This window comes from Spermophilus citellus, assembly GCF_964194105.1.
Source record: "Spermophilus citellus genome assembly, chromosome: 11".
Taxonomy (NCBI): Eukaryota; Metazoa; Chordata; class Mammalia; order Rodentia; family Sciuridae; genus Spermophilus; species Spermophilus citellus.
Window position 1 is genome coordinate 118,069,173 of NC_138192.1, and position 24,944 is coordinate 118,094,116.

General features: G+C 43.4%; 1 protein-coding gene across 2 annotated transcripts in view; it reads left to right on the forward strand.

Annotated features, from left to right (window-relative positions):
- The first annotated feature begins 3,370 nt into the window (after positions 1–3,370).
- Positions 3,371–24,944, forward strand: part of CYP27A1 (cytochrome P450 family 27 subfamily A member 1) — a 38,587-nt gene continuing 17,013 nt past the window's right edge. Inside the window, exon 1 of one of the 2 annotated variants that reach the window (XM_081261444.1) lies at positions 3,371–4,020. In XM_081261444.1, the coding sequence (XP_081117570.1) occupies positions 3,757–4,020 (264 nt within the window). In that variant the 5' untranslated portion in view covers positions 3,371–3,756. Of the gene's footprint in view, positions 4,021–5,977; positions 6,101–24,944 lie in introns of those variants that run through there. The other variant, XM_081261445.1, reaches the window with a different exon arrangement.

Below are 24,944 nucleotides of genomic sequence, written 5' to 3' on the forward strand. Positions count from 1 at the left end.
TTTATTTCTTTACTTATTTTTATTTTGGGACAGGGTCTTGCTAAGTTACCCAGGCCATCCTTGAACTTGCAATCCTCCTGCATCAGACTCCCAGGTAACAAATATATTCTACAGCATCCGGCTAACAGGTACAATTCTTATATTTTTATGCATCAGTTAACAATTAATTAATTTTAAAAAAGAATTAAATGAATATTGTCTCATGCCCCAAATCCCAGCTACCAGGGAATCTGAGGCAGGAAGATCACAAGTTAGAGGCCAGTCTCTGCAACTTATTGAGACCCTGTCACAAAAAATTTAAAAAATTTTAAAAAGAAAAGAGGGCTGGGATTGTGGCTCAGTGGTAGAGTGCTCACCTAGAACGTATGAGGCCCTGGGTTCAATCCACAGCACCACATAAAAATAAATAAAATAAAAGTATTGTATCCAATTACAACTAAAATAAATAAAATAATTTTTTTTTAAAGAAAGAAAAAGGTCTGGGAATATAGCTCAATGGTAAAGTGCCCCTGGGTTCAATCCTCTGTACTGCAATCAATCAAAAAATTAATGAACTAGGGGCTGGGGATGTGGCTCAAGTGGTAGCGCGCCTGGCATGCGTGTGGCCTGGGTTCGATCCTCAGCACCACATACCAACTGCTGAGGGCCATTACCAAGTAGAAATGAAGCATCAAAATTTCCTTGCTAGCGTACCCCATGTTAATGATTTCGCTGTTGACATTGCATGTAAGGTGACCTTGCTCAAAGACCAAGGCGGATCCGGGTTTAGAGCTGATCAGGTTTGAGGAAGTATCCTGGTCCTTGGGTTAAGGGCGTTCCCAGTTTAAGACCTTGGATTTTAGGGAAGTTCGATGTTGAGGATTATTGCTGCTGGAATTAGGGCGTTCCTGCTGCCTGAGCTCCCATTGAGTTCTCGTGAGATTCAGAGAGCATCTTGGGAAAAAAGCCTCGTGGGTAGGTGAATTGGGTGGCAGCAGAACTGGGATTGCCCCAGAACGTGTGTGGAGGCCCGTGTGAGTTTGGGAATAAAGAATTGCTGTTTGAATCTACAAAGCTGTGTGGTGGCTCGTGATTCTGTGCCCAGCCAAGACTGCGGCAACCAACAAAGATGTTGTGTCCACCGAGAACTAAAAAATAAATAAATAAATATTTAAAAATTAAAAAAAAATTAATGAACAAGAAGAGACAAAAGAAGAGAAAAGGGTTGGGGTGTAGCTCGGTGATAGAGTGCATAGTTGGCATGTACAAAGCCCTGCATTAGATCTCTAGCACCACACACACATGTACACACACAAATAATAATCATGATAAATAAAGAAGACACAGACACAGTGAAAAAGCTCTAACACAGGTATAGGTTGAGTCATAGAAGAAGAGAAAGAATAGGAAAAAGCAATGTTTATACAGAAAAAACTCCCAAAGCTGATGAAAGACGTTTAGTCACAAATTCAAGAAACTTAGCTGCTAGGCAGGCATTTTTAGGTGGAAGCCCAGAAGAAGGCCCTTCAGAGAAATTTACAAGGAACCAGCCTAAATTCTAGAGTCCTTTAACTCAACACCACCCCCAAACCTCTCACCCAGGCCATAAGTAACCTGGGAATGGGACCCAGGGCCTTGCTCATGCTCTTGCTCTACCACTGGGTCAAATCCTCACCTTTTTATATTCATTCTTTTTAAGTGACCTAATATGTCTTTGCTCATCATAATACTAAATTCTCTGCCCAGAAGTGTGACTGGGGGTGGGGGGTTGCACTTTTTTTTTTTTTTGGCAGTACTGGGGATTAAATCTAAGGATGCTCTATGTCTGAGTTACATCCCCCTCTTTTCTTTTCTTCCCTCCCCTTCCTTCCCTCCCTCTCTCCTTCTCTCTCTCCCTCCCTCCCTCCCTCCCTCCCTCCCTTCCTTCCTTCCTTCCTTCCTTCTGAAGTGGTCTCACTACATTGGCAAGCTGGCCTCCAATTTGCAATCCTCCTGCCTAAGTCTCCCAAGTTGCCAAATTGCAGAGTTCCTGACTACAGCATGTACCACCGTACTCCCCCCTTTCTTTTTTGTATTAGAGATTGAACCCAGGGGTACTTAACCACTGGGTCAAATCTTAAGCCCTTTTTCAGTTTTTTATTTTGAGATAGGGTCTTGCTAAATTGCCCAGGCTGGCCTTGAACTTGCAATCCTGCTGCCTCAGCATCCTGAGTCACTGGGATTGCAGGAGGCACCTCCACATCTGGGGGCATGTTTTCTTTTAAATATGTAGTATGATCTCAAATTGAACACGCTAAACAATGTTCCCAACTCTACAAGGGATGATGAATCTTTCCTATATGTGAAAATGTTTAATTTTCCCTAGTAAAAAATCCCTTGCTTTCTAAAATTGTTTGGGTAGAACACTGCTTTGAGAGTTGTCTCTAACACTGTCATTACTTGCTGCAAAAAGTCTTTGTTTATCCTTTTTTTAATCCTGGTTGTGCTTATTGGCTTTGCAACTCACCCTGGGGTGAACTTGGGTTTCAAAACTATGCACCCTAGTATAAACAAAAAGTTTACAACCAATCACATCAACTGTCAGTCTAATTGTTTGAATTTAAGAGGTCCCTTTTTCCTCTGGCTGGCTATAAACAATTCTTTAGATGTCTTTAGAGCCAGTTTCATTACCCTGCTGCATTCTTCATTCGTGGGCTAAATAACCTTTGATTCTGTGCTTATTTAATATTTATATGAGTTGTTTCTTCTTTGCAGTCCTGGGGATTGAACCCAAGAATTTTGCTTAGGCTAGGCAAGTGCTCTACCACTGAGCTACATTCCTAGACCTTTTTATTTTGTATTTTAAGACAAGATCTCCCAAAGTTGTGGAGGCTGACCCGGACCTTGTGATTCTTCTGCCTCAGCCTCCTGTGTAACTGGGATTACAGGAGTGCCTGGCTGAAAACCATACTTTGAATATGCATGAAACAAAGGATTCATTAAACAATACTTTTTCTTCTTACAGTTTTTTTTTTTCTTTTTGGTACTATTTTATTTTCATTTTTTTTTTGAAAGTAATCTTTGTCACAACCCACTAATGCTGGTCTCAATTTGTAGTTTGAAACATCCTGCTTTAGCGGATGGGCTGGGGAGGTGTGCATTTTAAAACTTCACTAACATTTAATTTCTTTGCGTTTTCCCAGCTCCAGGGGTCAGATGACCTTGGCCGCTGGACCTTTTTGGCTTTATCCTAGCTCAGCGCTCCGATTCCAGGATCTCTGCTGGAGACCAATAGGAAAAGCCAACAGGGCCGCCGAGCCTCGGAGCCGGTTCCAGGTCGGTCCGGGAAGTGCGGATCGCTGGGGCGGTGGCGCCGGGCCCGCGGGCGAAGGCGGATCTCACGGGGTGGGGCCTGCGGCTCCTGGATGTGGAGGGCAGGACTCCCGCCCACGGTTCAGAGCCAGCGAAAAGTTTTCCTCGGGCGTCTGCGGCAGCGTGGGCTAGGGAGGAGGTGGGGGAGGCAGGCAGCGCCGGAGCGCGATGGGTCCCGCCAAGTCACCTTGTCCCCGGGCCCGGAGCTTCCATCCGGAGAAGGTGGCTGCAGTGTGTTCGCTAGGCTGCCCTTTGCAAGGGTAGGGACCGCGACAAAAGTGAACAGGAAGGAGCCTGGCCCGCCTTTCCTTGGCCCGCCCCCACCGCCACCCCCACCCCCACCCCCGGGTCACCCCTGCCTTTGAATCCTCCCCTGAGTTCAGCCTCCCAGGCTGGCCCGGGTGCCCGGCCTCCAGAGTACCCTCCATGGCTACGCTGGGCTGCGCGAGGCTGAGGTGGGCGCTGCTGACCACGCGAGCGGCCGACCGTGGCCTCTGCCCACACGGGGCCAGAGCCAAAGCTGCGATCCCTGCCACCCTCCCGGCGGACGAGGCAGCCGAGGGACCAGGAGCCAGTCCTGGCGATCGGCGGCGGCTGCGAAGTTTGGACGAGCTCCCAGGGCAAGGGCAGCTGCGCTTTTTTTTCCAGCTGTTCGTGCAAGGCTATGTACTGCGCTTGCATGAGCTCCAGGTAACCAGGTGGGGACATGAGACCTGAGGGTGGGAGTGGGCAATGGGACCCAGAAGCTGAAGGTGAGGGAGACGTTGGACAAAAGTAAAAGAGACTTAATTAAGGAAGTTAACTCTGGGCCAAAAGAGGCGCGTCACAAACTGGAAGTTTGTAGGGAAAATGTGCAGATGAGTGATATGCATAAGAAGGGCATCAGCAAGGAGGAGACTTGAAGGCTAAACTTCAAGTGGATAGGCAAGGTAGCCTGTAATACCAGCCTGTGATGCCAGCTACTCTGCAGGCTGAAGCAGGAGGATAGCAAGTTCCAGGGCAGCCTCAATCATTGGTGAGAAACTGTCTCAAAATACAAAATAAAAATGTCTGGGGGTGTAGCTCAATGGTAGAGTACTTTCATAGTATGTGTGAATGTTAGGTTCAACCCCTAGTACCCTCCAATAAAAGAAGGGGGACAGAGGTTGGGAGTGGGGAGAGCTGTCTTGGGAAGAGAATGACAGATGGAAGTGTACAAACTGTCAGAGGATGCAGAATCATCTGCAGTGATGTTGGCTGCCACAAACAGTCTTCCAAAGCAACTAACTTAGGGAGGATCACAGCTGCATCCTCTGCACTTGCCCATGTGACTGTGTCTCTCTTGAGGTCCCTGTTGGATTCACATTTCTAAGGCTTGGGGGACAGATCATAAGGTACTGAGAGAGGGTTAAGAAATTACTCCCTGTGGATCTGACTCCTTTAAGCCCAGAAACCAGAGTCCCATGAAGTTCCCCTGGTCAATTCAATCTCTAGAAATATGAAAGGCCCAGTGAATGCCCAAGGCTATGGTCTGAGAATTTCTCAGAGGGAGATTGGCTCTAGATGAGCAGCTACCAAAGAAATTCTAGATGGCCTTGGGACAAGGAAGAGGAAGCTGGAGAAACCCCAAGATGTGTGGTCTTTTAAAGGAGAGCCCCCAAAGATCTTGGATCACTCGAACCTGAATTGCCCCATGGAAAATAAATTAGCCCTCCCCATTACAAAGGCTGGTGTAAGTAAAGAGCAGAGTGTTGTACATCTGCAAAACCCAATTGCTCTACTGAGGAAGAGGATGTGTTTCAGTGACATACATGATACAAATCAGTTAGAATTGGTTTGGTTACTATTCATACTGGCTTAAAATCTGAAGCACTTTTATATGCTCATAGGATGAAAAACTTCAATAGTTGAATGTCTTTCAAGGGTAATTTCTCTAGAAATTTGTCTTTGTCTTGTGTTGTTGTAACAAAGCATCCAAGTCTGGGTACTTTGTAAAGAAAAGAGGTTTACTGAGCTTGCAGTTTGGGAGGATAAAAGTCCAAGGTCTGCAGCCCCATCTGGTCAGCTCTGGTATCTCTGTGTATGCCACGGGGCAGATGGCATTACATGACAGGAAGGGTATGCCAGAGAGAGGTCAAATAGTGAGAGGATGCAATAGACTAGGAAGGAGCCAGGCTTCCTCTTTCATAAAAAGTCGCTTTTGTAGGAACTAATTCCCCCTGTGAGAGCATCCCCCTGTGATAGTCAGGACCCAAACTTCTTCCACTCAGCCCCCCTTCTTAAAGGTCCCACCACCTTTCAGTACTGCTACATTGGGAACCAAGTTTCTGACCCATAAACCTTTGAAGGGACAAAGCACACCCACTACTGGCCCGTGAAGTTCATGTCCTTTGCATAATGCATTCATTCAGGCCAATAGTTCTCGGCATCTTAATTTGTTTTGAGTATCAACTCAAAAAAGTCTGAAGTCTCATCTGAGACACAGGCAAACTTCTTCCAGATGTGAACCCGTAAAATAAAAAACAAGTTTTGTCTTTCTCCGATACAATGGCAGGGCAGGGATAGGAAAAACATTCCTATTCTCTGGCCCCCAGCAAGACTGAAACTCTGCAGCACAGACATTAAATCTTAAAAGCTCCAAGTCCTGCGTCCTGTGCACACTGGGGTGGGGAATGGGCCTCTTAGGCAGCCCTGCTTCCCCCTCCCCCTTTCCTGCCTCAGACTTCCTGAATTCCAGAGGCTGAGGCAGGAGGACAGCTGGGTTGCATGCAGGCATTTGTGACCTTCTCAGGTGAGTGCGGCATGCCACTGGTTGCCCTGGCTGTCTTGGGTCCTGGCGATGGCTTCATCACTTTCGTGGCTCTGTTGAGCATTTTTTTGAGGTACTGGGGATTAAACCTGGGCTGTTCTACCACTGAACTACATCCCTACCCTTTTCCTTTTTGATTTTGAGACAGGGGCTTTGCTAAGTTGCCCAGGGGGGCCTTGAACTTGCGATCTTCATGTCTTAGCCTCCCAAGTAGCTGGGATTCCCAGTGTGTGCCACCACCCTCAGCTTCTACTGGGCATTTAATGGAGATTCTCTGTGGTGGTCCTGCCCCTGTGGCAAACTTCTGCCTGGCCACCTAGGTTGTTTTTTTTTTTTTTTTTTTTTCTACTCTTGGTGGCAGCTTGTGTGGCCTCACAGCTCTTGCTTTCTGTGTGCCTATAGAATTAGCACCACGTGAACTCTGCCAATGCCTATTGCTTGCATCCTCTGGAGCAGCGGCACAAACTGCACCAGGGCCCATGTGAGCAGCAGCTGGAGTGGGCAAGTACTGCTCTGGGATAGGAAGAACAGGGGCCCCCCGTGGCCCTGGGTGGCAGTTCCTGAAACCATTCTGCCCTCTGCGTCCTCTGGGACTGTGATGGAAGGGTGTCCTGATGCCCAGCTCCCTTTGTCTGTCTAATAATCTCTTTAACAAGTGGTGGCTTCACCCCTACACCCTTTTTTCTTTTTTCCTTTTTTTTTCTCTTGATATAAGTAGGCTGTGACTTTTTCCAAATTCCCACACTCTCCTTTTCTTCTTATTATCCACCCCAGGTCATTGCCATTGCTCCTGAATCTTACTGTATATATATATTTTAAAGTACCCACACAGCTCCTTCTGTATTTTGCTTAGAAATTTCTTTTGCCAGATACCTATTAAGTCATCACCCTAAATTTGGCCTTTCACAAAGCTGTAGGGCATGGATGCAATTCAGCTAAGTTCCTTGCTACTTAATAACAAGGATGGCCTATTCTCTGATTTCCAATAAGATATATTTTTCCTTTTTATTTGAGACCTTGTCTGCATGTTCTTTACTGTCCTCATTTTTATCATCATTGCAGTCACAACAACTCAGGCAATCTCTAAGAATATCTAGCTCCTGGGCTGGGATTGTGGCTCAGTGGTAGAGTGCTTGCCAGCATGTGTGAAGCACCGGGTTCGATCCTCAGCACCACATAAAAACAAATAAATAAAATAAAGGTATTGAATCCATCTACAACTAAAAAAAATTTTTAAAAAAGAGTATCTAGCTCCTTCCAAGTCTCTTTGTTTGCATCCTCACCAGAATTGCCCACAGTGCTTTGTTTAAATAAAAGACCCATTGACTCCAAGCTCTTCCAACCCTTGCTCATTACCTAGTTCAAAAACCACTTCCATGTTCTTAGGTATCATCATAGCAACAATGCTACTCAGTAATAAGTTTCTGTCTTAGTCCATTTTGTGTTGCTGTAATGAAATACCGGAGGCTGGGTAACTTTAAAGAAAAGAGGTTTATTTGGCTTATAATTCTGAAAAATCCAAAGAGTATGAGGTACCAGTGTCTGGTGAGGGTCCTCTTGGCTGTGCCATAACATGGCGGAGAAGTAGGAGAGGAGGTAAGTATGTGTGTGGAGAGAGGTCACATGACAAGATAAGAAGAAATAGAGCAGGGAGAGGCCAGCTCTGCTCACTGAAACTAAGCTATTTCCATCATGAGGGTGGTTATGACCCAGTCACCTCCCATGAAGTTTTACTCTTTTTTAAAAAATATTTTTTAATCGTCAATGAGTCTTTTATTTAATTTATTTACTTATATGCATTGCTGCGGATTGAACCCAGGGCCTCACACATGCCAAGCAAGTGCTCTACCGCTGAGCCATAACTCTAGCCCATGAAGTTCTATCCTTAAAGGTCCCACCACTTTTTAATACTATGAGTTTCAGGACCAGGCTTCCAGCACATGAATCTCTGAGGAGCAAGATATAATCGAATCATAGCAAGAGGCATGAAGTCATCAAGCTACAGTTTATTTTTCTGCAGTTCTTTTGGCTCTGCTGTCTTGTAGAAGTTGGTTGACTAGGTTGGCCTGGGTTAATTGCCCATCCTGGAGTCCATCATAATGGCCAGAACAGAGACACATTTTAATTAGCTTAGCCCTATGCAGCTTCACTCCTAAAGCGAGGGTTGAGGCCCCCCACCCAAACTGGGTGGCTCCCACCCAAAAGGGAGAAGAGGAAGGGGTGTCAGGGTAGCCAACTTATGAAGTCCTCTGCATCCTTATTATTTTATTTTATTTTATTTTATTTATTTTTATTTTTTTAAAAGGTGCTGAGGGCATAGCTCGCTGGTAGAGTACTTGCCCAGCATGTTCCAGGCCTTGGATTTGTTCCCCAACATGGCTGAAAAAAAATACCCCCAAAACCTCACAAAACAAACACAGACAAACTCTCCACATTATCACACATAAAAATAATACAGTCATCTTAGGGAAGCATTGAAACGTTTAAGGGAACTGCCAAACAATGATGTTAACAGTGCCAGAGGGTCAGGGATATAGCTCAGTGGTAGAGTGTTTGCCAAGCATGGGAAGGACCTGGGTTCAATCCCAACACCAAAAAAAAAAAAAAGTAGAAAAAAGAAACATTGACATATGTTAAATCTCTACCAAACTTTTGTCTTTCAAAGATGTTGTTCTGAGAATTGTGAGATTTATCTGCTCTATAGCTCTGATTGTGGGATTGTGGACTACCTGGACTGGACCCTTCTGTGGACCCCGATTGCCTGAGCACATATTTGTCATTTCATGTATCATGTTTCTTGTCATCACCTGTTTACATGGCTTAGAGACTGGGCTGGTAAAGCTCCGGGAGCTGAGCCTACATCATTTCCACCTCTGTCCCTGCAGCACCAGGCATGGTCTTAGGTTTCAGGAGTGGCAGTGGGCAGTGGACGCTCCTAGTGGTAAACTTCTGTGACACTTGTCTTCCCAGCTCCTCCTTGCTCTGGGTAGTTTGACCTAAGATAGAGTGAAGGAGATACAGTGAAGGAGGAGGGCAGACCGGTTGAGCCTGGCCCTTCAGTTCTTAGTGTTTCTAGTGCAGAAGTTAAATTGTCGGGGTGGGGGTTGGGGAGATTGAACCCAGGGGCATTCTACCAGTAAGCTATACTCCAAACCCTTTTCTATTTTTTTTTTTTTTTGAGTCAGGGTCTCACTAAGTTGCCAAGGCCAGCCTCAAACTTGGCAATCCTCTTGCCTTGGCCTCCCTAATAACTTGCATTATAGGCACATGCCATCACACCTGGCTCAGAAACTAAACTTTGTCAGCACAATCAGCATGGGCAGATTATTGGGGATTGACTCACATTGACCAAACCCACAGAAACAACTGTGTGGACTGGAGTGCCCCCGTGTTTATTTTGTGAGGTGATCAATCCCCTCAGGGTCATATTACTCTGTCATGCAAACATGCCCTGTTCTGGTTCTGTATTATTGCATAATGAACTATCCCCAAATATAGTGGCTTAAAATAACAAACATTTTGCTGGAGTCACAATCTTGTGGGTCAGGAATTTGAGCAGGGTACCATGAAGAGGACTTTTCTCTATTTCATGAGGGAGTTGAGGAGGGGTTCAGTTCAAATGGCTGAAGAATTGCTCAAGTGGAGCCTTATGTCTGGACTTCCAGTCTGACTTTTGACTGATATGTCACATCTCCTGGGGCTGGAATGACCAGGAAGCCTTCTTCCATGGCATGATTGGTGGCCAGGCTGGTTTGGCCTAGAACAGCTGGGTCTCTGTCTCTCTGCAGGGCTGGCTTGGGCTTCCTCAAAGAATGGAGGTGTTAAGATAGTCTTCTTACGTGGTTCTAGCAGTCCTGAGTAAGTGTTTAAAAGACAGAAAGTAGAATTTCTCCATTTCTTAAGGCCTGGGCCTGGAAATGGGCACAACAGCATGTTCACTATATTGCATTTATCAGAGAAGTTACCGCATCCAAGACTTTAGAGAAGACGTAGACCCTACTTTCTAAGGGAAGAGATGTCCAAGAATCCATAGCCATGTTTAATTCACTACATTGTCCCAAGGATCCAGGTACCTAGGGAGAAAAGTGAATGACTACATTAGTAGACTGCTTGCATGCAAGGACCCAGAACTAAAGGAGTGGAATTGTATGGAAGGAAATTCCACTTAGACCATGGAGAAACCTGGTTGAATGAGCTTCTCAGATGCCCCTCCCTTAGGTGAAGTGGGGCTCTCCCTTGGAGAGTGAGAGGTAAATGCTGCCACAGCCTTGCTGTTTGGCTCCCCCTCTTCTGCATTTTGTAACGATCACCTCTCTTCTGTTAACACATTCTCTTTTTATTGATTCAATAGATCTTCTTCCCCAACACTAATGTCACCTTTACACCTACCAGAGCTTATAGGTGTGTTTTTCAGTGTCATTTGGCAGACATGAACAGGTTCTCTTTTAGGCTGTGGGAGAATAGAGTACACTGCCTTTAAGCCTCAGGAATGGGAAATTTGAGGCTAGGTATGAAGGTAAAAAATTCAGGGCTCATACCAGCTTAACAATTGCACTGCCAGGGTTTTATCTTACAGCACCACTGTGGTCAGTGAGGTACTGAAGAATGTTTAAGGCAGCATTCTATGCGGCTGGGAAAGATTAGAGTGACTTAAATGTTCCATAATAGAAGCCTAATTAAATTATGGCCCATCCACAAGATGGGGTTTTAGGCAACCTCTAAAAAGAATGGGGCAATCCATTGTACAACTATGAATTGCTTGCTAAGACTCGGGAAGAAGGTAAGGTGCCAAAATATGTAATGTGCCATTATTTGTGGATAAAGAAAGAGTATGAGGCAGATGTGATTATAGACATGTTTGTGTATGCATGAAATACCTCTGGAGGGCTGGGGGTGTAGCTCAAGTGTAGAACACTTGCCTAGCATGCACTAGACCCTGCCCTAGGTCCTTGGCACCATGAGAACAACTACTAATGATGACAAAGAAAATCTCTAGAAGAACACACAAGAAATGGACAACAAGGGTTGCCTCTGTATAGGGGTTTTGGACTCCGGACATGAAAGTCAGGAGGAAGACATCCTTGCCATCATACACCCTTTTACATTTTTTGGATTTTAACTGTGTCCACATATTTATTACCTTTTGTGATTAAAACAAAACAAAACAAAAACAATAGCAGTCCGGCAAAAATCCCAGTGACTTGAGAGGCTGAGGCAGGAGGATGGCAAGTTTGAGGACAGCCTGGACAACTTAATGAGATACTATCTCAAAATAAAATTTAAAAAGGGCTGGGGATGTAGCTCAGTGGTACAACATCCTGGGTTCAGTACTCACGAGTGCAAAAGAAAACAAAAAAGCAAAGAAATTGAGAGCAGGAGATAAAACATGGTTGACTGTATGTATCTCTGTCCAACATAAGATTTTGGGAATCTTTTGACACCCATTCCCATCCCGTATCCCTGTTGGGCTCTGAGTCCTTACTTTTGAATACTCTTTTGACCTTTGCCTCTGTTGTTGGTCATCCACTCCTTTTTTGGTATTCTCACTGATCAGCCTGGCAGGACTTGCAGACCACGTTGTGTTGTTCTAGCCCCCTGAAGTTTCCCTTGGTTGCTGTGGGAGCTGGCCGCAGGGGTGGACAGTGCTTTTGGTTTTCTGAGGGTCTCCCTGAGGACATCCCAGGTGCAGCTCTTCTTGAATCACTTTGGGATGCTCCCCTACCTTCATCCCATTATATCCCATTGTTTTTCTAGGTCACAAAATCAGGGGAAATTATTATTTTTTAAAATATTTTTTAGTTGTAGATGGACACAATATCTTTATTTTTATTTGTTTATTTTTATGTGGTGCTGGGGATTGAACCCAGGGTCTCACACATGCAAGGCAAGTGCTCTACCATTGGGCCCTAGCCCTCAGAGGGAAATTCTTACTGTCCACCTCTCTGGTACACATCTTTATAACTTATGGTAGTTCTGTATTCTTTCAGAGAAACAGAAACTTTTCTGAGTGTTGAAGTAATGACATGCACAAAAATGTCTTTTTGTAAGCTTTGTTTATAAAATAAAAAAAAAAAATTATGGCTGGGCTGTGGTAAAGTCCTTGTCTAACATGCAGGAAGCCCTGGGTTCAATCCCCAAACCAAGCAAAAAAAGATCAGAAGTGTGAAATGTCCATCAACAATATGGAAAACTCAAAGCAAAGTTGAGTACAGAATAATATATACAATAGAATACTACTTCTATGATTTATTTTTTGTTTGTTTGTAGTTTGTAGTACTGGGGAAATTGAACCCAGGGGTGTTCTCTCACTGAGCTATTCTTCCATCCTTTTTTACTTTATTTGAGATAAAGTCTCACTAAACTGATCATTCTGGCCTTGACTTTGTGATCCTTCTGCCTTACTTATATGAATTATAAACCACACAGAAATTCTATAAGTTATCATTAGATACATACATACATATCCATGTGTATCTACATGTTGATATGTATGTCTTTCTGTGTGTGTGTATAATAAAGTTATATAACCAAATTCAGGGTAGTTGTTACTCTGGGGAGGAAGGGCAAAAGGACTAAGGAAGACTAAAAAGGGGACTTTGTATATTAAATTTTTCATTTAAAAAATATTTGAAGAATATGGGCTGGTGATATAGCTCAGTGGTAGAGCCCTAACCAAAAAAAAAAAAAAAAAAGAAAAGAAAGAAAAAAAGTTTCCACCAGATATTATTATATATGTATAAACATCTATGTATAAAGTCTTTTTAAAATGTCTAGTTTCTACTATGTAATACTTAAGTTCAGTAATTCATTTTATAATTTTAAAATAAATACATAAGTATTGAAAAATACTGAAAGAAAATATGATAAATATGAACTTGTCTTAATTTGAGAAAAGTGGGTACATGGGTGTTTTTGACTGAATTTTCAACACTAACATATTCATAATAAAGAATAGTGGGCTGGGGTCCTGGCTCAGTGGTAGAGCACTTGCCTCGATAGCATGTGTGAGGTACTGGGTTCTATCTTCAGCACCACATAAAAATAAAATAAAGGTATTGTGTCCATTTACAACTAAAATTGAAAAAAATAAAAAGAATGTAAGTAATTCCACTCATCATGAGTCCAAATTGCGCCACCAGCTTGCTCTGATCTTGGAGGAGCTCATTCACGGCAAGGTGCAGAGCAAGGAGAAGCTGGGAATGTTGTTAATTATTTGGCACCTCCTGTCACTTGGAGATGTGGATTCCACTTGTGTGAGGGGTTGGGGTTAACTCCTGATGACACTTTGGCAGCACTCAGATGGGCTTTCCCTGCTGTACTCCCCTGCCTGTGACCCAGAATGGGCCTTCTTTCTGTCATCTGTCAGCCATATAGACACTGGTGGCCTGTGTCTGGAGTTAGGTCACTCTTGTTTATACAACTGCTGGCTGCTAGCTAAAAGCTGATTTGTTGACCCTGGCAGAACAGTGCCGGGTGTTGGTGAGTTTGCTCTGGTTGTCAGGGCTATTTCTTGTGCTTTTCTTGTTTAGCTGAGATGAGAGCTTCCCCAAGGAGCCTCTTGCTAAACCAAACAAGCCCCCAATTAGTTTAACAACCAAGAGCAGTCATCAGATTTTTGGTGGGAAGTAGATTTCAGGTAACATAAGTGTTCCTTTTTGTGTTTTGTGGTAACAGATTAAGATAATTACATCCTATGCAATTCACCCGTTTATAATAATAATAATTATTATTATTTTGTATTTTATTTAATTTTTTTAGTTTTATTGATTTTATTTTTTAAATACATGACACGTAATGCATTACAATTCTTATTACACACGTAGAGTACAATTTTTCATGTCTTTGTATATAGAGTGTGTTCACGCCAATTCATGCCTTTATACATGTACTTTTTTTGCATTACAATTCTTATTACACATATATACCATAATTTTTCATATCTCTGTTTGTATATAAAGTAGGTTGACACCCAACTGGAGTCTTCATACCTGTACTTTGGATAATGATGTCTATCACATTCCACCGTTCTTGCTAATCCCCTGCCCCCTCCCTTTTCCCTCCCCCTCTGCCCTATCTAGAATTAATCTATTCCTCCCATGCTCCCCCTCCCTACCCCACTATGAGTCAGCCTCCTTATATCAGAGAAAACATTTGGCATTTGTTTTTTTGGGATTGGCTAACTTCACTTAGCTTTATCTTTTTTAACACCATCCGTTTACCTGCAAATGCCATGATTTTATTCTCTTTTAATGCTGAGTAAAATTCCATTCTGTATATGTACCACATTTTTTCACCCATTTATAATTAAATGTTTTTTAGTATATTTACACATTTGTGCAACCAACACCCTAGAGAAAAACCTGGTACCCCCTTAGCAGTCACCCCTCATTTACTCATCTTTCTGCCAGCCGCTGGTGACCACTAATCTACTTCCTGTCTATGGATTTGCATGTCATGAACATTGCATAGAAATGCAATCTTGCAGCATGTGGCCTTTTATGACAAGCTTCTTTTACTTAATGTTTGCAACAAGCTTTATCCATATTGCAGTATCAGTACTTCATTTGTTTTTATGGCTGGATAATGTGCCATTGTAGGGATACATCATAATCTGTTTAGCCATTGTCCATTGATAGATATTTGGGTTGTTTCCACTTTTTGGCTCTATCACTTCTTGAGTTCTAAAAGTACACAGAATTCAGAGCTCAGTTGTCTAAATTTGGGGTTTCCCAACACTTTGAAAAGCTGAAAGCTTTTTATTTTTTCTACGTCAAAAAATAAATAAATAAATAAAATTTAAAAAGAGAGTTTGTGCGTATTACATAAGATTTCAGTTCTACTCCCTGACTTCCAGCCTCTGCACCTCTCCGATTACAACCCTTTGCCTTGGAGGCAGATTAGTGCTTTCTGGACACCATCCTTATCATTTAGTTAACAGATTCCAGGGCCTGCTTGGGATTATCTACCCTTAACACATAGGCTAGCCACCATATATCTTTGGGGTCCACTAGTATTATAATTCCTTTTTTTAACTGATGAGAAAATATAGGTAAGCTCATACATAAAAGATACGTCAAAGCCAAGGCCTGAGAGATTCAGCCAGTAAAGATACAAAGAGCCACTCTTAGATTTAGACAGTTTATTACCTACATAGATAGTGAAAAACGAATAAGCCAAAGGGGCCACCCACCTTGTCCCACACACCCCAAATGACAGCACCAAAACACAAGGAGACAGATGACTTCAGCATGGATTGTAGGGTGTCCTTGCTGCCATCAAGCCCCTTCCAGGCTGCAGCTAAGGAACTATATGCTCTGCAGCTTTTTTCTGAGGCAGGCGGGGTTGGAAGGCTCATGTCTTGTGGGAACTCACAGGGAGGCAATGAGATGCAGTTTCATGACAGTCTCCCAGGTGAGATGAGGGTTGAGTAGAAGAGGTGGCCTCAAGCAGCTCTTTACAGACCTCCCATCTGTCTTGTTGCAGAGGATCACAGTTCCCCACCCACTTACCACTGGGGATTGAACCTAGGGCTTCGTGCAAGCTAGGTGAATGTTTTACCACTGAGCTATATCCCAGACTTGAGACAGGTTCTTGCTAAGTTGTCCAGCCTGGACTTGAACTTGCTATCCTGCCTCAGCCTCCTGAGTAGCTGGGACTACAGGCATGCACCACCGCACCCAGCTTATTCTGTTTGTTTTAGGCAACATTAGATGAAAGTGGGCACGGCCATGACTCCATGCAGGTTGGTCAGGCCTATTTGGAGGACAGACAGCAGCTCAGCACCATTTGGAGTGCAATGAAAGCTGTCATCACCTGCACCTAATCAGCCAGCCGGCAGGAACTGGCTGACAACCTTGGAACAACCTGTGACAAGTGTCCAAAAGAGGCCAACAATAACAGGAGGAGACCAAAGAGACCAAATTTTTTGGGAGGGAGGCACTGGTAATTGAAAGTAACTCACTTTACTTCTGAGCTATAGCTCCAGCCCTTTTTATTTTTTTATTTTGAAACAGGGTGTTCCTAAGTTACTGTGGCTGGCCTTGAACTTGTGATCCTCCTGCCTCAACCTCCCAAGCTGCTGGGACTATAGAGGTGCCCCACTGCGCCCAGTACTTGTTCTGTCATCTTTTGCGAACTTTCTGTGGTCAGTGTCTGTAGGAAGTTTCTATGAATTCTCAGATTCAGATTCTTTGTTTGCCAGCAATCAAGTTGGGAATGGTGGCAGAGTATGTTAGATATCCTGTGGACAAGAGCTGACTGAACTCAAGGGTGCTCTATCACTGAGCTACATCTCCGTCCTTTTTATTTATTTTTAATTTTGAGACAGGATCTTGCTAAATTGCCAAGGCTGCCCTGGAGCTTATGATCCTTCTGCCTCAGCCTCCCAAGTAGCTAGATCATAGGAGTGCTCCACTGCACCTGGCTCAGTAGAGTCTTCTTGTTTGCTTTCTAGCATCTTAGACGGTCTCCCACCCTCTGATGTGTGGACCACATGAGGATCATCTTAGGAATTATCACCTTCTACACATGATCATTATCATCACTATCCATGATTGCCCAAGACAGCAAGCATAGCTGGTGGCAAAAGAAGCACCAAGTTTAAGCCATTCACTTCTTAACTCTATTTGCTACTTTGCAAATTCCAGTAGCCTAGTTTCCTAAGGAGTAGGAATGGGAAGAAAGATAGCAGAATGAGAGGAGTTAACTATCTGGTTTGTGTCTCTTACAGCCAATCAGGTTCTCTTCCTACTTCCTCAATCTCATACTTAAAAATCATGCTCAGTGTGAGCTCCTCTTATGATGAATTGCCACATTCGTATCCAAATCGGCTTTCTTAAGCATGTGATCCAGTGGCAGTTGAGTCTTGGTGACCTAGTTAATCTTTTTTAGTTTCTCTTTTAACTCATTAAGTCCCAAGTTTTCAATTCTGCAGATATCTCAATGAAATTGACATGTATGCATTAAAATAGGTTGGAAATCATAATCTAGAGCTTATTACATAATTTATTATCATTAATTATATCAATTATGTCATTAATATTATCATGTTATGTGAATATTATCATAATCATTTGCCTATTTTCTCAAAAGAATAGAACTCTAAATACAAAAATATTTATTTCAAAGTTATTATGTGGTATATTTGTTGCTCATTTTTAAGTTTTTTAGGTGTACCATGAATGAGATGATGAAAATAATGAGTTAAGAGTCTATTTGTAACTCTTAGCTCGAGGAGATAGTACACGGCTTAGAGTCCCCTGACTGTCCTCTGAAGATTCGAGGAGCAAAGGATGGGTGTGACAGGCTCAGGATTTCTGCACAAGTCATGTCCTTTCTTTGAGCTCTTTAAAGAAGAGCACTTGATATGATGATCTGCTTATGCATTTTGGGTCCCTCTGCACTTGACTCTCAAAAGATGGTAGAGGTACTCACTATCACCACTTTAGCAAGGTCATATATGGGTCAAGTTCAGGCATGTTGCATATGTTGTGGTTTGGGGAAAGCTTATAGGGAGGAGTCAGCAACTCCTTAACCTGGTCATTGGTGAGAACTTTTTATTTTAAAAAAAAAGTTCCCTCAGGTGGAAACCTTGGGAGAATCAGGGTCCTACCTGCTCTGTCTTGCTGTTGCCCAAGGATAATATAGGGCATGGAAGGTGCAGTCAGTGTCTCAGATAATTACCACTTCTGGGTTCTTTTTGCTATCAAGGTGGCACCATCATCTGATTGGATGCTTTTGGAGAATCCACATATGTACTGTAGTCCATCTAAGGGTCTGTGAATAATTTGCCACATCTACTGTGTGGATGAAAATAATGGTGCCATATTTATAACAGTCAATACCCAGCAGTAATCTTGAGAAAATGGCAAGGGATCTAATAGTTTATTTACAGTACAGGTCAATGCCAGTGCCCCTCACTATGTGTCACAGGGTTTCCCTTACCACTGGCCTGTGTGGCTTGCAATCTGGTCAGATCTGCCAAGCTTTCTCGACCTCATGTGCCGTAACCACTAGATTTTGTTTTGGCCCCCAATCTTGAATTGTACATGAGTTACCATACCCTGTGATGGTGTATCCATGTGACTATGGTCTAACCAGCTTGTTGATTCCACTGATGTTCATCCCTAGGTGACTTTTTCTGTGGGCTTCTGTTTAGATCACAAAGGTAGGGAGAGGTGTGGTGGTCTTGTGTGATTTGCTGCCATAATGTTTATCTCCAGAGAGGCTGAGACTTGCTCCTCCAGTCGATCCTGCTGCCAGGCACCAATCCATACTGCTATGAGTCAGTGAAAATGTGATAAAGTGCTTTTCAGTGTTTTTTCCTAAAGCTAGTGCTACAGCTGTGTCCACTGAACAGAATTCTCTTTTCCATGCCAATTTTTTTTGGGGGTGCTGGGGATTAAACCCAGGGGTGTGCTACTCAGCTACATCCCAGCCCTTTATATTTGTTATTTTTGAGACAGGGTATTACTAGGTTGTCGAGGTGCAATCCTCCTGCCTCAGCCTCCCACGCAGCTGGCATGTGCCACTGTTTCTGATTTCATGCCAGTTTTGAACAGTTTTTGTTGGGACTATGCAGTAGCAGTAACTCAGTATACCCCACATGCTTTCAACTTAGCTGATCCCTCCCTGAATCAGGCCCGGGAGCCATCAATAATTTCAGTGCAATAAAGTGCCCAAGAAACCCAAAGTGCTGACATAGACCCTGAATCTGGATCAGCTCCTAGAAAATGACTAGCTAATGTTTGGTTTACTTTTTTTCACACAATTTTTATTGGTGCATTATAGTATACTTAATGATGGGATTTGTTACATGTTTGTATATGCACATAATATAACAATATAATTTGGCCAATATCACTCCCCAGCCTGTCTACCTCCCTTCCCCTACCTCTTGATCTCTTTCCTCTTACTGATCTCTCTTTGATTTTTAGGAGATCCACCCCAACCCGGTTTACTTCTTTCATAGACACCACTTCCGCTTAAGAAAGAGGCTTAATAATAGTCCTTCCTTATCTACAGGTGTTCATTCCCAGACCCCCAGTGGATGCATGGAACCACAGATAATGCTGAACCCTATATGTACCATGTTTTTTCCCATATGTAAATATCTATGATAAAGCTTAACTTATGAATTAGGCACAGTAAGAGATGAACAACAATAAATAAGATAAAAATATAATAACTATAATAATATATTGTAAAAAAGTTATATGAATATTCTTTCCACTTAATGTTTTTGGACTGTGGGTCCACCATCAACAGAAATCGTGGAAATTATGGCTAAGGGAGAATTCCTGTGTGTGTGTGTGTGTGTGTGTGTGTGTGTGTGTGTGTGTTTTCATCATGCATAAACATGCAATGCCTCCTTTGTTGGTATTCTCATTTCTGCCCATCCCAGATAGTGACATCAGGGCATGACAATACTTGAACATCATCAATCTCTTGGTGTCTAACAGTGCTCTATAACAAGCCAGTTATTTTCTCTCAAATACAGCATTTTGTGGGGGAAAGGGGTGACATCAGGCAAGATCCACCTCCACAACCTTAGAGAGCCATTAGGCTACTAGCCACATCTTTTTGTCATAGATTCCAGCCTCCAAGGTTGTTAGTCACTGACACATTAGAGGACAAGACTCTCTGGGGCTGAGTGACTCAAGTGGCCTGAGTCTCTTCACTCTGAGGGAGTGTGTCTCTCTTTTAAAAAAAAAATTCTTTTAGTTGTAGATGGACACAATACCTTTACTTTATTTACTTATTTTTTTAAATTTGTGCTGAGGATCGAACCCAGGGCCTTAACACGTGGTAGGCAAGCACGCTACCACTGAGCCACAACCCCAGGCCTGCTGGAGAGTTTCTTTAAGCATGATACCTCTACCAGTTCTCTAACAAGGTGGTGGTCTTCCTTTTACCCTCCTCTCCCCTGGCATCCTATACTACTTTATTGATATGTTATGGCTGCACTCAGGGAACTGAGTGGCCTCCCAATGGTTGACTTGACCCCCTACTACTGTTTTGTGACATTTCTCCATTAGGAACATCCCTTACAATCAAGTGCTGTATTCCATGTACTTAACATATCCATTCCATAGTACATTAAATTGGCTCAAAAACACATATCAGCTGTGTCCATTGATTTTATGTGTTCACTTCCATGGCAACCAATTTTTTGGTCAAATGCCAGTCTAGGTGCAACTGCCAAGTGTCTTTTAGATGTGATTAACCTTTAAATTGGTGGACTTTGAATAAAGCAGTTTATCCTTCATAAGGTGGGTGGGCCTCATCCAGTCAGTTGAAGGCCTTAAATGAAAAGGTTGAAGTCCCAGAAATGGAATTCTGCCTCTGGACTGTTTTCAGACCCTGCATGGACTCCTGCTGGAATCCCCAGCCTGCCCTGCAGATTTCAGACCTGCCACCTCCATATCGTATGAGCTCCTTCCTTACAATAAACCTCTCTGTATGCAAACATCCCATGAGTTCTGTTTCTTTGGAGAAGAAATACCCCCAAATTATACCCATCCATTGACCAATTGGAAGAGTTGATTCCAAATTCAGTTAAAGTAATTTGTTGATGACACCTATGGAAATTTCTTGGCACCCTAGTGACTTGTGCCTCAGTGTCTGAAAAGGCTGAAAAGGTTTTTAACAACCTTGATTGCCAACAATTCCCCAGCATACCTTGATCAGGACATGAGTCCTCTGATCCTTCTTAGGAAAGGAGGGACTTGGGCCTTTGCTCTGTTCATTTTGAAGGGAATAAGTCTGGGTAGAGAGGGAACATGAAGAGTCAGATCAATGCCAGTTCCAATAGCACAGGCCTCAGCAAGGGGATCTGGGTCCTCTGGGTCACCTTTTTGTCCACAGTAAATTCCCAGCTGACAGGATTCTCACTATTATGACCCAGAGCTTTACATTGTGGGTCCTTCTCTTGGCCTGATAAAGGGAATTTCCCTCATAGGAAACCATCAGTCTCCTCTACAGGGATACCCTGGTATAATGGCCAGGCCCTATAGTCTTGTAGTCAATATTTGTGTCCCCCTAAAATTCATATGTTGAAACTTAACCCCAAGGTGATGATATTTGGAGATGGGTCTTTGTGAGGTAAACAAGGGCAGACCACTCATGAATGGGATTAATGCCCTTTTTTTATAAAAGGCCCAGAAAGCTAACATACCCCTTCCACCATGTGAAGACACAGCCAAAAGATAGATACCCAGGAACCAGGAAGGGGGCCCTCACCAGACACTGAATCTGCTGGCACCTTGAACTTGAACTTCAAGTTTCAAGAAGTGTAAAAAGTAAGTTTCTGTTGTTGATAAGACACCCAAGCTATGATTTATGTTATAGCAGCTCAAATAGACTGAGACAAGTCTGGATCCTCAGTTGGCCACTTTTCTCTTTGTTAATTTGTTCAGGTGGGCCTAACAGTACCACAAACTAAGTGGCTTAAACAACACAAGTGTGTAGTCTCCCAGTTCTGGAAGCTGGAAGACAAAAATCAAGGTGTTAGCAGGGTTGGTTCCTTGTGAGGGCTGTGAGCATAGGGTCTGTTTCAAGCCTCTTTCCTTGGTCTGCGGATGTCTGTCCTGTTCCCAAGGCATGCTATCTGCATGCACGTGTGTCTGCCTCCAAATTTCCCCTTTTTGTAAGTGTATTGGTCATACTGGGTTAAGGCCCACCCCAGGGATCACATTTTTACTGGTTACTTCTATAAAGTTCCTATCTCCAAGGAAGATCATACTTGGAAGTATGAGGAGTTAGGACATCAACACAGGAATTTGGGGGAGGGACACAATTCAGCCCATAATATTCTTCTTATCCTGAGGGGCACTCATTTTGTCCTGTGTTTTCCAGAGCCTATCTCTGGGATCTAATGTAGATTCAACTGTCCCCAGTGTGCCCTTTGAACAGACTTGTCAGTCTAGCTGAGCATTTGAGACCTTGTGTTTTCTATTACAAATCCAGGTCAGATCACAGTGGCCTTAAAGGGAAGTCATGGTTTCTGTCTTGACATCTGAGGGGACTCCCCAGGTGCTGGACACTCCTCTCAGGTGGACTGCTTCCTTAGGTGTTTTCCCAGCATTTCTTGAAGCCTCACAATTAAGGGAAGAGGCAGGAGCAAGTGCTGCCCAGTCTCCTGTTCCTCCTCCACCCTCGCTTCCTCAGCTAAGGTGTTCCTGGCCAGGTGTAAAGGGGACCTCAGTGCATCTCTGAGGATCTGATTACCTTTGATGTCCAGGGAGGATTCTACCTGTGGTCACAGCCATGGATCCCAGCAAAGCAGTTTTACTTTCCCAGTGACATAGAAGGGTGCAAAACCACAGAATGCCCCTCCTGACTTTATAAGACCCACTTTCTTGAACTCTAGACACCAACACAACTTATTGGTCATCTCAAGGACAATGGTCAAGGACTGATAGCCCCTCTGGTCACTAAAAACATCAGCAACTGGATTTGTGACTACCTGCTAGGATTCTGTCCCCTACCTTGCTAGTTGGTGTCTTGGGTTATGCTGTCCTTTTTCCAAAAGGACACTTCCCTCAGCCTTGGGGAAAGAGAGGGTCAAAAACTCCACAGACTTAATCTGTAGTTAATCTGTTAGGAACAGGTGGGCAGCTTCCCTGACAGTGTGCCCCCTTTGGCAGGCACAGTTTCTGTCTGAGCATCCTACTAGGGGGTTCTTTCTTACTTTTGTTTTAGTTGATAAAAGACAGCAATTTTCTTTGACTGCCAGAGATTCAGTGTTGTGACTCCAGTGTTGTTTAGACAACATTGACTTGGCAAGCAAGCCCTGAATCTTGGCAAAAAGCCTCTGTTTGCTAGCAAGATATCATTATGCAGTGTAAACTTGGCACACCAAAGGTGTCTTGCCAGCATTTCTTGAAGCCTCACAATTGAGGATTTCAATATTGATCATACCTTTTTGCAGAAGCGCACAGGTGGGATTGGCTCACAGGTCTGTCACTCAAAGACTTGCTTTTCCTTTGGGGTTCCCTTTACTGTTTTTACAGAAAGAAACCAAAGGGCTTTTGCATAGCCCCTCCAGGAGGTCTGCAGTGGCTGGAAGCTCAGGGAATTCTGGGGACCCAGGCAGGGAAGAGGCAACTCAGAGGGAGCAGGTCTACCAGCAAATGTAGATCGACACAGATTTGAAGTGGCAGTTTGTTCAACAAACTTAAGGTGCCATCATGAAGCTGATTTGGTGCTCCTTTTGGCTCTGTTGACAGAGTGCGTAGGAAGTTGGAAATTCCCTACTCCTCTTCCCTCCTGGACCATCAGGGTCCTGTCTCCTAATCTGGTTTGTGCAGTCCCCGAGAAGGAGGACCCTGGCCCATCTCACTGTTCACCCTTCCTATCCACAGCATGTGCTACTAGATCCTGGGAATTTATCTCTTAACTTGGCTCATGTCTTCAAAAAGGACATAATAAGTTTATGGGTCCCACTTTGGGCACCACTATGTCAAGTTCAGACAAGCCAAAGCCTGAAGCAGTCACATGGTAAAGATACCATGAGCACTTTGAGATTTAGACAGTTCATTATTTACACAGATAACAAAAAGAAGCTAAAGACTAAGGAGATATAGGGAGGCTAGTGGGGAGCAAGAAGCATCCTTGAAGCTTCTTGCAGGCCCTTCTCTCCTGTCCTAGGAGGATTGCAGGGCTTCAACCATCAAGACTCAGGGAGGCCTGGGTCCAAGTCTCTGTGTATAAGGACAGGTGCACAGCCCGAGGGTGCCATGGAAAAGTCACGCAGGCTGGTAGTGCTGGGCTGGAACTAGAACAAAAATCTCATGCCAAGCACTTCCTGACCCTTTAACTGATACTGCCAGCTGTGGATGACTGAGCTGAGATAAAAACACATGGTAATGACACAGGCACTTGTTGTTTTCTATGAAAATTACCCTAGGTTGAGGGTGTTGCTCAGTGATAGAGCCCTTGTCTAGCATATGTGAGGGCCTGGGTTCTATCCCCAGCACTTCAGGGGAGAATATTATCCTTATTTTTAAAAAAATATGTAAATATGAGTACAGGCTATTTTGTGCTTTTATACCACATTTAAGAGAAAATACTATTTAGACTTATTTGAAATAACTTGCAGAAGTAATCCATGCCTATTATAGAGAAATCAGAAAATATAAAGAAACTAAAAGAAGAAACTCTAATCTTCCATAATTCCAGCCCCCAGCACAAAGCATAGTGCCTGTGTTTCAAGGTGCTTAATAAGCATTTGTAAAATGAATACATAAACACATCCATGGTCTAGCTAACAGTAGTCGTTGCCCACTTCCCATGTATTTTTTTTTTTTTAGAATTTTTTTAATATTTATTTTTTAGTTCTCAGCGGACACAACATCTTTGTTTGTGGTGCTGAGGATCGAACCCGGGCCGCACGCATACCAGGCGAGCGCGCTACCGCTTGAGTCACATCCCCAGCCCCACCATGTATTGTTGACATATATGTCTGAAGCTTGATAAATACATCTGTCACTCAATATTAATAATTCTCGATTATTTCCTTAGAATAAAACTCCTAAATGAAATTGTGGTAAAGGATTTTCTTTGTGACTTCCATATGTATCACTGCCAAAATGTCCTCCTTAGGAGGAATTCTTTTTCTTTTCTGAGATGGATCTCACTATGTCACCCAGGCCAGCTTTGAACCCATGGTCTTGCTTTGGCTCCCCAAGTAGCTGGGATTACAAGCATGCACCACTGCCCCTGGCTATACTTCCTTCAGAAAAGTTACAAAGGGAGTAGTTTAGTGTGTGAGAGGGAGCGTGCTCATTAAAAATAAACCTGCAGAACTGCACATGGTGATGCATGC